At 53.1% G+C, this 15,922-nt stretch overlaps 1 protein-coding gene across 2 annotated transcripts in view; it reads right to left on the reverse strand.

Annotated features, from left to right (window-relative positions):
• Positions 1 to 15,922, reverse strand: part of Unc5b (unc-5 netrin receptor B) — a 66,833-nt gene that overhangs the window by 3,114 nt on the left and 47,797 nt on the right. The window contains 14 exon segments of one of the 2 annotated variants that reach the window (NM_022207.2): positions 1,007 to 1,188; positions 2,377 to 2,541; positions 3,149 to 3,298; positions 6,799 to 7,032; positions 7,112 to 7,280; positions 8,438 to 8,525; positions 9,016 to 9,405; positions 9,647 to 9,841; positions 11,679 to 11,711; positions 11,904 to 12,068; positions 12,633 to 12,800; positions 13,637 to 13,817; positions 14,673 to 14,776; positions 15,087 to 15,230. In NM_022207.2, coding sequence (NP_071543.2) covers positions 1,007 to 1,188; positions 2,377 to 2,541; positions 3,149 to 3,298; positions 6,799 to 7,032; positions 7,112 to 7,280; positions 8,438 to 8,525; positions 9,016 to 9,405; positions 9,647 to 9,841; positions 11,679 to 11,711; positions 11,904 to 12,068; positions 12,633 to 12,800; positions 13,637 to 13,817; positions 14,673 to 14,776; positions 15,087 to 15,230 — 2,368 coding nt within the window. 2 annotated transcript variants of the gene reach the window in all.

The raw sequence follows: 15,922 nt of genomic DNA on the forward strand, positions 1-15,922 counted from the left end.
GTGGGTAAAAGTGTAGACTTGAGTTCAAATCCCTGCAGCCAACATGAAAACCACATGTCTATAATCCCACTATTCCTTGAGCACTCCGCTTCGGGGGGATGGGAAACAGACAGAGGTGTCCTTGGAAGCTCCTGGGCTAGCTAGCCTGACACACAGGGCAGAACAAAGAGACCAAAGGTTATCTTCTGACCTTCATACATGCTTCATGAAGAGTGTGCTGTGTACATGCGTGTGCAACATCTAAATATGTTGTAGGCCAGGGCTGGACCCGTGGAAGGTGGGGCATGGTGGGAGGAGACCAGTCACTGGGGTGTGTCCTGCCCTGGCCCTTCCAATCTACATCTGAGGTGACTTTGCTTCATGACAGCCTCCTGCCACAGTTGTCAGCTTTGCTTTAATGCACAGCAGCGGCAGTGAAAACTGTGCAGGGACAAAAGTCCTGAAGCTGTGTGCCAAGATCCGCCTCTCTTCCTTTTAACTTCCCACATTTCCTCACACAGCTGATGAAGCCCAAGCTCACCCAAAGCACCCTCTCCTCTTCATCACCATCACCAAAAGACACAGGGACCCTGAGAGACCTTCCGGGCAAGCACGTCCCGTTCTTTCTATAAATCTTTTTTATTTTTATTTATTTTTTTAAGAGTTATTTATTATATATAAGTACACTGTAGCTGTCTTCAGACACACCAGAAAAGGGCATCATATCTCATTACAGATGGTTATGAGCCACCATGTGGTTGCTGGGATTTGAACTCAGGTCCTCTGGAAGAGCAGTCAGTGCTCTTAACCACTGAGCCATCTCTCCAGCCCCATCCCGTTCTTTCTGGCATTCACTTTCACTCTGGGCCTGATCCTGCTGCCCGAGCTTCTCTAAGGGTCAGAGCCGAGTCTCAGACCACCTATGTAGGCTCAGCACAAGGGAAACTGGATTGGGACACGCGCCCCACTGCTCTGCCAGACGCTGAGGATGAGGGCAGCGGGGGTGACTGCGGCTTGGGATACTCACCGGTCCATGGAGAGCTTCTGTGCCAACAGCCGCCAGTCATTGCCCCGTGAGTTGGGGGCGTCCAGGCTGTTGCAGATCTTCTGGCGGATGGACAGTGGTATCTTGAAGGCATAGGGTCCCAGCTGTGTGGTGGCAGCATTGCCAGGGGCAGAGCAGAGTGCATCCAGGGAGCCAGCAGGCGTCTGGAAGGGCGGGCACCGGAATGAGATAACCTCAGCGCTACACAGGCGCTCACCCAGTCTACCTGCCTGGGGAGGGGCTTCAGGGCGGAAGCTGTAGCTTAATTGGAAGAGTGCTTGCCCAGTACCCATGATGCACTGGTTTCTATGCTCATCTTTGTCTCCTTTGGGTTCTCTCTAGCTGCCCACTTCTGGAGGGCAAGGGTTTCTCGGTGTCCCATGTCAGTCATAGCCATGGCCTAGCCTACAAAGACTAACTTTGATATAAGTGGTTTTATGTGCCAACTTGACACAAGCTGAAGTTGTCACAGAGAAAGGAGCCTCAGTTGTGGAAATGCCTCCATGAGACCCAGCTGTAAGGCATTTTCTCAATTAGTGATCAAGATGGGAGGGCCCAGCCCATTGTGTGTGGCACCATCCCTGGGCTGGTGATCTTGGATTCTATAACAGAGCAAGCTGAGCAAGCCAGGGGAAGCAAGCCAGTAAAAGCAGCATCCCTCCATGGCCTCCGCATCAGCTCCTCCCCTTCAAGTTCCGGCCCTGTGTGAGTTCCTGTCCTGACTTCCTTTGGTGATGAACAGCAATGTGGAAGTGTAAGCTGAATAAACCCTTTCCCCCCCAACTTGCTTCTTGGTCATGGTGTTTGTGCAGGAATAGAACCCCTGACTAAGGCAGTGGGGAGCAGTCTAGAGAGCACAGGTGAGCTGCCTTGGGCGGAGTTGGCTTGAGACCTGTATGGAGTGCTTTTTGCTACACTGGTCAGCTTAGGGTCTGGGCTTTATCCCCGGCTTAGTTTGGATTTAGTGGGTGGGAGCCATAGGCTGGTCCTTACCCTGACCAGGTTCAAAGCCAGCCTGATGGCCATGGATAATACATTGATAGGCCCCTCCCTGAGACTTCTTTTTCCCTTAAATTTACAATGTAGCTAAGGACAATCTTGAACTTCTGATATGATCCTCCTGCCTCCACAGCCCCAGCCCTTGAGACTTCATCTTCCACGTGGGGACCATTACGACCCTCTCCCCATGGGCGTGATACCTTGCTATGGTAATATGTGTCCCGTGAACTCAGTAGGCGACTGTTGCTTACTCTAGGTGACCAGACCCCTGCTGTGACTCAGGAGGTGAGTATCGTTGTGGCAGATGCTGGGGGGTGAGGTGCTTTAGCCCCCAGGGTATCAGTGAGCCTCACCTCAGCCAGCGTGGTGTGCAGCTGGAAAATCTGGCCTTCCCCTTCTACCTGCCGCACGCAGACCTTACAGGTGAACTCAGTGGAGGCTAGGCTATGTCTCTCCAGGGTGAAAGTGCAGTGCAGGGCTTTCTGGCTGCCGTTCCACACATGGTAGAAGGGAATCTCCTGCAGGAAAGGTGGTCAGGGTTTCAGGTTAAGACCAGGCACTTGGAGAGGTGGGTGGGGCCCAGCCTTAGAGAGGGCTGGGCTCTAGGGGCAGATGAAGTCTCTCTGAAACAGCCAGAGTAGGGAAAGACAGGTAGCTGAATGGATTTAGGTTCTGGAGGGAGTTGAGAAGTGGGCCTGTGTGGGAGGGGGAAGACAGAAGTTTGAATGTGCATAAACACAGAAGCTGGCACGCATAGGGCCTCAGTGGTGTTGTACATTCCAAAATGGAGCAGAGGGACTTGAGTGCCAGCGACGAGGAGAGTCAGTCTTCAGGCTAGCATTCAGATGGGTGTGGCCCCAGACCAGCAGCTTGAAGTATAAAAGGGGCTGAAGGGGGGTGAGGGCCACGAGCATTTGTGCTGGGGGAGGTGCAAAAGGGGACAAAAATGTGGCTGTTTGCGGCTGAGAATTTAAGCTTGGGCTTGAAGATTGCTGGGAACATGAAGAATGGTAAAGTGGGGAAGAAAGGACAGGGACAAGAGACCTAGGAAGCCGGGCTTCACTACAAAGGATGGAGTAGTGGTCCCCCGCCACCCTGCTACCCCTCCAGGAGCCCAGTGCTCACCTGGTACTTGGCCAGTAGTTTGCTCCTCCAGTGGGCATGGGGGATGTCATGGAGGGAGAGGCGTAGGTTGTGGTAACTGTCCTTAAAGAGCAAAGGCTTGGGCTCCTCCACCAAGTAGCCACCCAGAGTCCTCTCCAGCTCTAGGACCTCCTGTTGGGGGAGGGGGACAGAAGGAGGGACTTGTTACCCTTAGCCTAAGGCTCTTTGATACCTCAAGTTGCAGGTCTGGGGCCAGACCTGTCTGGTCCAGTTAAGAAGGTGTTTCAGTTGAATAGATGGGCAGATACACCAGTGGGTGAATGGAAAAATATGTGGGTAGGTGGATAGATAGATGATTGATAGATGATAGGTAGATAGACAGACAGATGGATAGATAGACAGACAGGCAGACAGATAGACCAACTGACCAATGGCACAGATAAGTGGACAGACAAACAGATAAGTAGATAGATGAATGGATGGATGCGTTGTGGTTTGCCCTGGAGCTATCTGTATTTTGATGCTAATTCCGCTGCCCCCAAGGACAATCTTGTACTCAGGACTCAGGTGACTTCACCAGAACCTTCTCCCCATTGAATTTGTAAAATACAGTTTAGGGGCAGGTACAGGATAGAAGGAGGCCTGTCATTGGAGGAGAAGGAAGGATGGGCGGAAGAGAAGTTTGAAGGAAGAGGAGGAGACTAGAAGAGAAAGGAAGAGACAGGAGGAGGAAAGTGTGAGAAGCCATGGCGGTGACGTTAAGATTCTGCTCTGGGTATTTACAGGTTGTTATTAATGTTTTTAAGGGGTGGATGGTACCAGGCTTTGTATGTTTATGTGGGCAATTATATCTTACCAATTGGGTCAAAGACTATTGTGTTGTGTGTTCTTTTATGTGACGATTTGAGTGTAGCAAAGTATGTGGTGGCAGGAGACATGGGCTGCCGAGGAGTTGGGATGTGTTTCTGCCAAGATATCTAGCGGCACCGCGGTGCTGGACCAAGCCGGGTAAAAGACAACTGAAACTTTTTTATTTTTTATATTTTTACAACAACATGGATGGATACATGGATGGATGGGATTCATGAATGAATTTAAAGGTGGCTGGATAGATAGATGAACTGCTGGGAAGGCTAAGTAGATAAACAGACAATAAACTGGATGGATCATACATGGGAGGACAGGGGGATAGGCAGACACACAAAGAGAACATGTAGGTGGTTAAAGGGAGCTTGGAAGGAGAATTACATACATGCAGAGATAGGTTAGACATACGGTAGGATACTGACAGAGGTCTGCTGGAAGGACAGGGAAACAAAGATGGATAAATGATGGATGGGTAGATGATGGATGGGTGGGTGGATGATGGGCGGGTGGATGATGGGTGGGTGGGTGGATGATGAATGGATGGATGATGAATGGGTAGATGATGGATGGATGAATAGATATATGGATAATGATGGATGGATAGATGGGTGATGGATGGGTGGATGAATAGATGGATGGACAGACAGATTGATGGACAGGTGACTGGCTGGCTGGATAGATAGATGGATGGATGGATGATGGATGGGTGGATGGATGGGAGGGTGGAAGGATGGTTGGATAGATGGATGGATAGATGATGGATAGGTGGGTGGGTGGATGATGGATGGATAGGTAGATAGATGATGGGTAGATGATGGATGGAGGGTGGAAGGATGGGTGGATAGATGGATGATCGATGGATAATTAGATGGATGATGGGTGGATGATGGTGTTGTGGATCTGGTTTATTGCTTATATTATGTTAATTACATGGGAATTTGCACGTCTACATGTAGAATGCCGAGGGTCCCTGCCCCTTGTTGGCTTTGACTGGTAAATAAAGATGTGCAAGAGGCTGGGCAGGGAGACAGAGGCAGGAGACTTTTAGGATTCCTGGGCAAGAAACACAAGCGAGGGAAGAACAGGCAGAACCGCCATGCTGGGGAAGCAGAAGGATCAGGTGTGAGAAGTACAAGACAGGGGTTGGGGATTAAGCTCAGTGGTAGAGCGCTTGCCTAGCAAGCGCAAGGCCCTGGGTTTGGTCCCTAGCTCCGAAAAAAAGAAAAAGGGGAAAAAAAATTCAGGAATATCACAGGGAAGAGTGGGTTAGCTGTGGGAGGTCTGGAAGCGCCCAACCACTGAGCTGTTTAAGGCATAATAAATATAAGGCTCTGTGTGTGTGTGTGTGTGTGTGTGTGTGTGTGTGTTGTGTGTGTGTGTGTGTGCGCACATGTGCGTATGTGTTTGTGTGTTTCATTCAGGAATCCAGAACATTGGGGCAAGTTCCTCACTACCCACTGAGTAGACTAGAGTGGATTAACCAACTACAGTAACCATCGTGATGGTTGGATCACTGGATGGATGTGTGGGTAAACACAGATAGATACACCAATGAGCAGGAATATGACTAGAACAACATCTGAAGGAAAGATACACGAGTGAAGAGTTGGATACTAGCAGGATGAGCACACAGGCTGTTTACTGAGTAAGAGTATTATGTATATACAAGGGTAGAGGGTGGACGGACAGGTGAACGAGTAAAGAATGCAATCAGGCCAGAGCGCGGCAACTTCTCCGCCGATCTTCACACCACCCTCTGGCTACGATGAATACCAGCCCACACCAGTGCCACGGGATCCACTGGAAGGGATTCCCAGGGGTGCCTGCCCCCCTTTTGGAGACCTCCTGGAATGTCAGGGTAGAACGGTCCCACAGGGGACATACTTCTCCCACAGGGCCTTTTCACCTGAGTTGCATCAGTCCCCAGAATGCAGCCTGAGAAAGCCACATGAGACAGAGTGAGTAGGAGAGACCACAACAGAGCCGGGAGGAGGCACTGGTCCTCCAGAAAGAACTGTGAGATTCCTCAGAAGGCTGCCGGAAGGGTGGAGAAGAGAGCCAACTCTATCCTCCAGTGTCACCCCCACTCCATCTCTGCCCCTGCCTCTCTCCCTCACTTCTGTCGCCACTGCCTTTTCTTTTGTGTCTGCTAGAAGCCCATGTTTTCTTAGCTAATCCCACCACCCTGGTCCATCCACCCTATTGACCAACCAATCACAGGTTCAGGCTCAACTCCTGGACACTGCCACTGTCTGAGGCTTACCCTCTGCCTCTTGTAAACACACACACACACACACACACACACACACACACACACACACACACACACACACAAGCATACCTGCAGGGAATTCTACAGAGTACCTGTGAACAGGTGTCTGCTATAGTTGGGCCCCCTACCACTGGATAGCATGACCTGAGCTTACATGTCTCTCCAGGCCTCTCTCTCTCACACCATTATACAAATGCACACCCTACACTGCTCACAATGCTGAACCACACACCTATCTCGGCAGAAGGTCGTTCTGTGGGTCCGAAATGCCCTTCCTCTTCTCTACCCAAAGTGACTACTTGCCACCCAGGGCTTAGGTCTGAGGTCCACTCTCTCAGACTTCTCAAAGATTTCTGCTGCTGGTCTCCCACCTCCAGCCCAGAGCTAGGAGCTGTGGCCTCCATCCCTGTCTGAGGGTCCAATGTTGTTCTGAGGATGGTGCCACAAAGAAGTCTGAAGGAACCACGCACCCGGGGAGGGTCCTAACAACCTGGCTGGGCTGACGCCCTGCAGTGCCCTGGCCCGCTTGTACCTTCAGTGCTGCAGGAGTGTCCTCCAGACAGTAGACCCTGAGACTATACTCCAGGGAGGTGCAGAGGGCTGGGGCGAAGATGGCTAGCTGGAGCCGCTTGACTGCGGAGCGGGAGTAGGACTCGCCCGTGAACACGTAGGTACCCAGCTGGTCCAACAGGATGTGGCAGGATTTAGCCTCTAGCTGGCAGTAGCAGGGGGTGTTCAGAGTCTCCTCATCCAAAGTCACCACCTCCTGCGGGGGACAAAGAGGAGGTTGTCATCGGGGTTGAGATTAGTCAATTGGGGGCAGTTCTGAGAGTCAGTCACCTCACCTCCCAGTGGCCCTGATGGGCCTGGGTCTTGAGCTGGAAGATCCAGTCTCCGGCAATGACTTCAGCACAGTGGGGCACAGTGAGGACAACAGGGCGGCACAGGAGGAGGCCCGTGGGCCCGCAGGTCACCGAGGGGCTCAATACTGTCTGGGAACCTTCCGAAAGTGGGCTGAGTGGGGAAGGGCAGAGGGAGGCAGGAAACAAAGGCCAGAAGTAGTCATTTAGTGAGAGATACTCTACTGTTGCGGAACTCCCAACTCTACCCAGGACCCACGCCGAGGCAAGTCTCTGCCCTCTGTGGACTGGGACCATATCTCAAAGGGAGGGGAAGGAAGATATAGCATAAGGAAGTTCTAGATTTTTGCTGTCACAGCAAAACAGTCTCAGCCAAAGCTTTGCACAGCCTTAAGACCTGAGGCTTTAGAGAACACTGTTTTTTCCTTTCCGGTCTTTAAAACAAAACAACAGAACAAAAAGGAACAAAATTGTTTTGAGCCCAGCCGCGATGACAACCTCCTCTTTGTCCCCCGCAGGAGGTGGTGACCTTGGAGGAGGAGACTCTGAACACCCCCTGCTACTGCCAGCTGGGCTCAGTGGTGCACGCCTTTAATCCTGGCGCTCGGGAAGGCAGAGGCCAGCGGATCTCTGAATTCAACGCTAGTCAAGTCTACAGAGTGAGTTCCAGGACTATTCAGAAATAAAGTTAGACCCTCATCTTGAAAAAACCCAACAATAAAACCATTTGGGGTGTGTGTGTGTGTGTGTGTGTGTGTGTGTGTGTGTGTGTGTGAATTGCTTGTTCATGTTCTATGTTCTATGTCCGTGTTCAAACTGAGATGGTCAGCTTTTCTTTGTAGCCATGATCGTTAATCTTTGCTGTCAGGTTAACTGAATGTGGGGTCACCAAGAAGATCCAACCTATATGTGGACCACAATACTTGTGGGCTGGAGACCCAGACTGAATGAAAAAGAAAGAAAAGGGAGGGGAACCTTGGACACCAGCGTTCATCCCTCTCTGGTTCCCAACTCTGAATGCTTCATGTTCTTGTGACCACAACTAGAGGGACTCTCACCATGGCGAGCCCAAATGGAGCCCACCTCCTTAAGTTCTTATCATGCATTTGCCATAGCAATGGGACATACGCAATACGGTTGTCTATAAATCCCCTTCCCATAGGAAAGGTTTGCTGTTGCATTAGAACATGCTTTCTCTGAGGGGACACTGGGCATTGAGGCCAAGCTCCAAGGGGCAATCAGAAACGCGTGTGCCCAGTGTGGGCAGAGTGGGAGGGGCGCTGGCTGACCAGGGCTGGCCTGTCTACTCACAGGGTGCTTTCAGTCTTGTTGATACGTAGATACAAGTCATAGAACTTGCCCTGGGGAATGGCTCCATTTGGTACCAACAGGCTGACCCCTAGGGAGGAAGAGAGGCCATCAGGAAGGTCACCAGTAGGGATGAGAAGGATGGGGTAGGCTCTGGTTCCAACTTAGGGAAGGGAAAGACTCGAGATGGGGGGTGAGGGAGATACAGGGAGCACCAGCGCCCTGGGCAGGAACACAGTGGCCTAACACTGCTGGGGGGTCAGAGCCTCCAGTGTTAGCCTCACTCTGGCTTGGGACAGGACTCTGAAAAGCTGCCAGTCTCTACTTCACAAGTTGACAAGAGCCTTGCTGCCAGTTAAAGCCAGGGCTGCTCTGTGGGACTAATGATAAGAACCACTCTCAACCCAAACGGAAGTGAAACCCCCTCCAAGTGGTTGACCCAAGACTTCCCTGGCCTAGAGAGGCCCAGGAAGTCTGACCTCAGATTTTCTACCAGACTTCTCTATGTATAATCTGCCCAAGCATAATCTGCCCCAAGCTTTCATTTCCCATCTGAGCAATGGAACCGGATGGAGGCCTACCTGTGCCGGGAATGGTCAGCCTCCCACCCAGGCAACCAAAGGTGCCACTGACACTGCTGCTGGGGTCTCGAGGGAGGCCCAGGAGGTGCTGGGAACCAAGGCTGGCGCTGCGCAGGTGCAGGAAGTGGGTGTCCCGGGAGAAATCGCCTGGGTATGTACCGGGTGGTAAGACACCCAGCAGGTCGGCTCCATCAGCCAGGCCAGCCCCAGAGCCGATGGTGCTGGAGTCATAGACCTTGATCTTGAGGCTGGGCAAGGGATCCAGAAGGGGTGAATTAGTCATAGGGATCTTGTCGGCAGAGTCCTGCAGGGCATACACAGGTCCGCGGTAGATGCCAGCACTGGCCGTTAGGTCCGGAGGGGCGGATGGGTGCAGGAGCTGTGGGTTGCCTGCAGGGGTGGAATGATGGTTAGAACCACCGTTCCCACTCCTCGCCACACTGGTCCTGCCCACTCTGTCCCCTCCAGGCCTTCTGTCCCAGCCACATGTCTAGCCACAGGAGGCTCAACTGCCACCTGCCACAGGAAACTCTGGGGCAAATGGGGGCGGTACTCCAGCTCTGGTGACAGCTATAATGCTCTGGGAGCCCCACAGCCATTTCTGTCCCACCAGGCTTCTCCAGGTCCTTACTGGGCCTTGCAGTCTTGAAGTTGACGGGGTGGAAACCACCAGTGAGGGCAGCAGAGGAGTCAGTGATGTCCGTGTCGAAGTCCCGGCAGTTTCTCCGGTACACGATCACTCCTACAGCCATGAGAACTGCCAGAACCACAAAGACGGCCACCACGAGGCCCGCATACAGCGCCACGTCTCCCGACGGCTCCAGGGCTGTAGACGCAGTAGGGTTAAGTGAGGGGCAGGCCCTTTGGGGTACCAAGGAAAATCTAGATTCTAGGCTTCACCCGCCAAGGCAGATAGATGGTGGCCTCAGGCAAGTCTCACAAGCTCCTCTCCCTTAATAAGTTGTCACAAAGTCTCCACCCTATTGCCCGCCCTCCCGGTACAGTGTGGAAGGAAGGGGATGGAACCCACAGGTCTGATTCACGAGCTCAGTCTGGCTCCCTGCTGAGGAGCCAGCGGTGTGAGGCTCGGAAACACGAATCTACCTACGTGATAAAGCTTTGCTGCGAGCCCACAACAACTTCCATAAGGCCAAACATCCTGGTTCCCCCCGAAACCATCTTAAGTAGTCTCTTCACTATGCATCGGGTGGGAGCTGCAGTGGGGGTAGGGGTGGGGTGAGAGGCAGAGCAATGGATGGAGAGGTGGCGAGCAGATGGTGAAAGAAAGATGGCACCCGGGGAGGCCACAGCACAGGTTCAGGTTCACCGCCTTCCTCCAGCAGGGGGCGGGGCTGCAAATTGCTACGCTCTGCTACTAAGCAGGAATGTGCAGGGTCCACAGATCATTCTAGAAGGGTGGAAATATCCTGGCCCCATCATCCTGGGTATGTGGCTACTGAAGGCTAAGCTGTGAGGGCTGCAGTCGAGGAGCTGTGTTTCCTAATGAATTTAGTTTTAATTAAGTGATACAAGAATTTTAAAAGCCACCCGTGGTAACTAGCACACCAGCCAGCTCAGGCGCAGCAAAATGGAGGCTACCCAACAGCTGCTCTTTGACCTAACTTCTTTTGGGAGCTCAAGAATCACCTGTGCATCATTAAAAACAGGGAACTCTGGGAGAGGGAGTCCGAGTTACGCCTGGCTTTCTGCACCCTTAGGCCAGCCCACAGCCACACCTGGTAGCACGGAAGGCCATGGCTTCCTGCTCTGGGAAACTCTCTACCTCACCTCAACAATCCCCCCACCCCCACCCCACCTCCCACTCCCGCAGCATCCTGGCAACCTTGGGAGGCGCTACCAACTCTTCCTCAAGGCTGGGCTCCCACTTCTCCGGAGGCTCCTGTCTTAGCTGGAGCACGCTCTCCCCTAAACCTGGCCCCACAGTCTAATAAAGTCCACACTCACACTGAGGGCCACTTGCTTGGTGATTTATACCCTCTAAACCAGCCCCCGGCCTGTCCTCTCAGTGAGTGGAAGACTTCCCTGCAGATTTTATGATTCCGGAACTATCTGGAAATTGTTCTTCAATTACCACAGGCTGCTCTGAAAGAGAGGCTGTGTTGCCCTGACATTGCTGTCACAGCGGTAAGGGCCCTTGGGGTGGGAGGGGAGTCCTTCGGGAGCTGACTCCAGGCAGCAGCACTCAGACCAGTGTTAAGCTGGGAGGTGCGGCCCAGATGCTAGGGATAGGGCATGGTGCAGAGGTGGACGGGCACACCACTGTCTCCTGAGAGAGTCCCAGAGGGACAAACACTAAGACCACCTGCTTTGGCCACAAAAATATTTAGGTTCAAGTCCTGGCTGTGCTACTCCCTGGATGTTCCTTGGACAGGTTTCTTCCTCCTCCTCTGAGACTCAGTTTCCCATTCTCTAACAGGAGTGAGTGTAAGGGGGAGTCTGGGGCCTTTCTGTCAGCCGAGAGTCTCATTGCCTCTCCGTGACAGAAGTGTGGCAACATGCTTGACGTGCAGGGATCCTGTGGGGTTGTACTGGGAGGAAATAACATCAACCCTTCCTGCCTTGGACCCCACACCCATGGAAAGCCAGCCAAGGAGAGCCAGGAATCCCCAGAAGAAAGAAGAGAGGCGTGAAATGGGACTTACGGCGGCTTTTAGGGTCGTTTAGAGTTCTCTGATCTGTCAAGGGAAATAAACGGAAAGACCATAATGACCCAGGTGACAGAGAAAGGGTGGCAGAGGAGGTGACGGGGGCATGGTATGGATGAGATGGAGGGCAGAGGCTCTCTGGCTGCTCTGCTCAGAATGAGCACAGTAGCCAAAGGCTGGGCTAGGGCAGAGGGGCCTGTCACCCTTCTCCAGAGCACTCACTCAGCACGCACAGCCCATCGGTGCAGTTCTTGGAGTCAAGTAGCGTCCCGCTGCAGTCACGGCCTCCGTTCTGGGGCGGCGGTGCCATGCACTCGCGGCTGCGCCAGTGCGCACACTCTGTGCTGCAGGCGGACCACTTGCTCCACTCAGTCCACGCTCCATCCACTGTAGGAGTACAGCATGGGCACGGACACGCAGTTAGGCAAGCAAGGGGAGACACAGAAACAACACACACACACACACACACACACACACACACACACACACACACACCAATCAGTAAATCCACAGAGCGTCGGGCTGGGGACAGTTAGATGCACTTGGTAGACGAGGGTAAAGATACTCAAGGTTACTGGCACAAAACCTGGGCGAGAAAACAGTCACACGGGGTCACACACACACACAACCAGAGCACAGGCACAGAGTGGCAAACGAACCCAGAACCAGGACAAGACAGTCAGGAAGGAGGCTGCTGACAGTATGTGTATCTGTGGCTAATGGGCATCTCAACAGATACATGCAGGGAGCTCTCTGGGACCCCAGCAGCCCCTGAAGCCAGGCTCAGCCCTGTCCAGCTGCAGCTCAATGCCTCTGATCCCAGCTCCCAAGCAGCCTGGGACTGAACCAGAAACTAGAGACCATAGAGTACACTGGACCTGGGCTCTGTACCGTCCCAACTCTATACCTATCCCATGGGCAGAGGAGCCAGGATGGGCTTGTGGCTCCTACCTGGGCACACGGTGGTGCAAGCCGTCTTCTGGAAAGCCTGTCCCTCGCAGAAGGCACCTCCATTGAGTGGGGCTGGGTTGGTGCAGGTCCTAGTACGTTTCTGCCAACCTCGGCCGCAGCGGTTAGAGCAGGGTGACCATTCTGCCCAGCTGGACCAACCTCCGTTCACTACGGGATGGGCCATCACATGACTAACATGGATTTGGTTTCCTCCAGGTCATTTCCAGCCCATCACCCACCTTTACTAACCCAGCCACGCTGGGTGGAGCCATTCACCCTTGGGGCTGGGCACTGAGATGCCACTGTTGGCACCTGAGAGGGTCTAGGAAGTCACTATCTCATCCTGACCTGTTGTACAGTGGTGCAGTAAAGTTGTTAGAGGAGTAACACCTAACTGGAGTCACACGGTGTGTGGTGGGTACTTGGTAGAGGGTAACAGTTAATGAGGGTCACCCAGTGTATGATGGGTACTGGTAAAGGGTGACACCTAACCAGGGTCACACAGTGTGTGATGGGTACTTGGTAGAGGGTAACAGTTAACTAGGGTCACCCACTTTGTGATGGGTTACCTGGGATTTGGCCTGGGACTAAATCTCAGGAGAGGACTCCCTACTAAATTTTAGACACCTCCACTGTGGTTTTCTCCTGTCCTTAGATCCAGAGAAACAGCAGAAAGCAGCAACAGGCCTGGACAGCATCCTTGGCTGTCTGGCTGTGACCCTGCCTTGGGACTAACTCAGGAGAATTGGGCTTTTTATAGAGAGGGCCAAAGGGTCCTGAGAAATAGCGTGCTCCCATCAGGGGACCCAGAGTCCTGACTTGGCCACCTATCTATCTGTACTCTCCATACAGTTTAGGGGGCCCACTGGCAGTTTAGGGGGAAGTGGCAGTGGGGGTGGGGTGGGGGTAGGGGATGGATTGCTTCAGGCCTCCACCCGAGAGCTCCCACCAGAGGGCACCCCAGGTCAGGATTGCAGCACATGCCAGCAAACACCCATCCGCACCATAGACGATGACTGTGGCCGTCGTGCTCCGGCGCTTGGCCACAATATTCTTGGCCACACAGGTGTAGTTGGCTGTGTCTGAGAGGCGCGCCTGGCGGATGATGAGGTTGTGGTCAATGGTGAGCAGGAAGTTAGTGTCCTGAGCGGGATCGATGACATCTTCATTCTTGAGCCATTCCACCTGTGGAGGGGTGGCAGTGAGGACTCATCGTCTGCCAATTGACACCAAGAATGGGTCTCCCGCAGAAGGAAGGGGGCGTCCAAACATAACTAGAACAGCGGGTCCCGCCTGTGTCGTTGCCTATGCCTAGGTTCACGCCTGGCACAACAGGTACCGGCAGGGCTGCAGCTTTACCAACTGTAAGCTGGATCTTGAACAGCGCCCACCCCATGAGGCTGGGGTGAATGTGACCTGCTGGGCTCAGAGAGGTACCAAGCAAGCATAGGCTGCTAGTGTCTGCCCCTCCCAAAGTTCCTAAAAGCAGCAGGACCCTGGGTTTGGTCCTCAGTTCTGCTACCCACCAGCATTCATAACCTAGGTGGTCACCCCATCCCTCTCTCTAAACAGTGACCTTGCCCACACTGCAGGGCTGCTGAGGAGATCAAGGCCCAACAGGTGGCAACCACCACTCTGGACCCCACCCATTGCCTAGGAGGGCACAAGCAGGAAAGGCCAGGCGCCCAAGTTTGGGGGCCTCGACGGCCAAGACGTGAATGAGAGGCCTGGCCTTTGGTAGAAGGCTACATGTCTCCCATGAATGCCTGGACACAGGGTGTGAAAGGGGAAAGAAAGGAAGGTGGTGGAGTGGGTAGCGCCTAGACACACCCACCGAAAGCCAGTGGTGTCCACAAGTGTGGTTTCTGGGGTTATGTCAAATAGGGGTGTCAGAGACCAAGACCTTTCCTTGTGAGGCTGTTCCTACGGAGGGCTGGGTGGGCTGTGGGGTGAATGGGGTTCAGAAGCACAGGCAGAACCACAGGACATCTGGAGCTGCTGGTCTATACCCTACCTCGCTGGCCATGCCCACCTCCTCACCTCAGCCACAGGCACTCCCTCTGGTGGGCGGCACTGCAGAAGGACCTCATGATCCAAGGGTACCTCCTTCGCCAGAGGCTCCTGGTCAAAGTTCTTGCGCAAGTCTGAAGAGAGTTCAAGAATAATATCAAGTGTTGAGGGCAGCGTGAAATGCCCACTGTGGCCACTAGGGGGCAGGGCACACCTAAGGAACTGTTTACAGGATCCCTTTACCTGTGGAATAGGGTTCCCCTCCCTGACTCTGGACCTTGCCTGGAATCTTCCAGCTCCCTTTTCCAGGTTGCTGGAACCCCGGAGCCTGAGGAGGCCTGGCCTCTGGGTCTAGGAGCCCGTGTAGCCTAGCATACCGTGGAGGGTATTTCTCTTCCTGACCTCAATGGGGACGTGGGGGGAGGGATAATCGGGGAGGCATACAGGCAATGCGGATGTAGGCTCGGCGACTCTTGGTGGTTCCCGAAGAGCTCCAGGCCACGCACTGACACCAGTAGTCCTCGAGCCCAAAAAGTTCCTCCACCTGCTGCCGCGACACCTCTATCTGCACCTCTCGTATTCGCAAGCCTGAAAGGAGAGGACACGTCCACGGTGGCGCCGGAAGAAACCTCTTCCCTCTACCCGAGCCTGTGGCTCGCCTGCAGAATCCCACTGGCTTCCATCTGGATCTATCTATGGCCATTTCCCGGGGCAACGTAAATACCAAAGCAGAGGGAAGGACACAGGGCCCAGAGAGGTTGTATGACTGCTCCACAGTCACACAGCCAGAGTGATAACGCCCCGGAGGGTCTCTTCTGTTTTTAAGAGGGTCTCACTCACTTGTGTAGCCCGGGGGGTTTAACAGGCCAGTATCACACTGACAGTTCAATCGGGCTTGCTTTGCTTTGCTTCTAATTCTTTTATTTATTTATTTTAGATGATTGGAATTTCAAGTCTTGAACCTGCCATCCTCCTGTCTCAGCCTCCAGAGTAGCTGAAACCACAACCATACACCACAAGACTGCAGCCCCAAACCAAAATGATCGTTGACAGAATACTGCAGACACTGCAGGTTTTGGAGCATCTTGAATGTTGTGTTTCTAATTTTGTTTTCTTTTCTTTTCTTTTTTTTCAGTTAGGGGGCACTATCTGATTCAGAATCTGAGCGAATTCAAAGTCTAAAAAAATTCTGAAATCTGAAACACTCCTGATCCCACGTGTCTTAACAAGGGCCACTCAACACGTGTGAATCTTTTCCTTTATATCAAGAACAACTTCCG

The sequence above is a fragment of the Rattus norvegicus genome, chromosome 20 (genome assembly GCF_021556685.1).
Source record: "Rattus norvegicus strain SHRSP/BbbUtx chromosome 20, alternate assembly SHRSP_T2T, whole genome shotgun sequence".
In the NCBI taxonomy this organism is placed as follows: domain Eukaryota; kingdom Metazoa; phylum Chordata; class Mammalia; order Rodentia; family Muridae; genus Rattus; species Rattus norvegicus.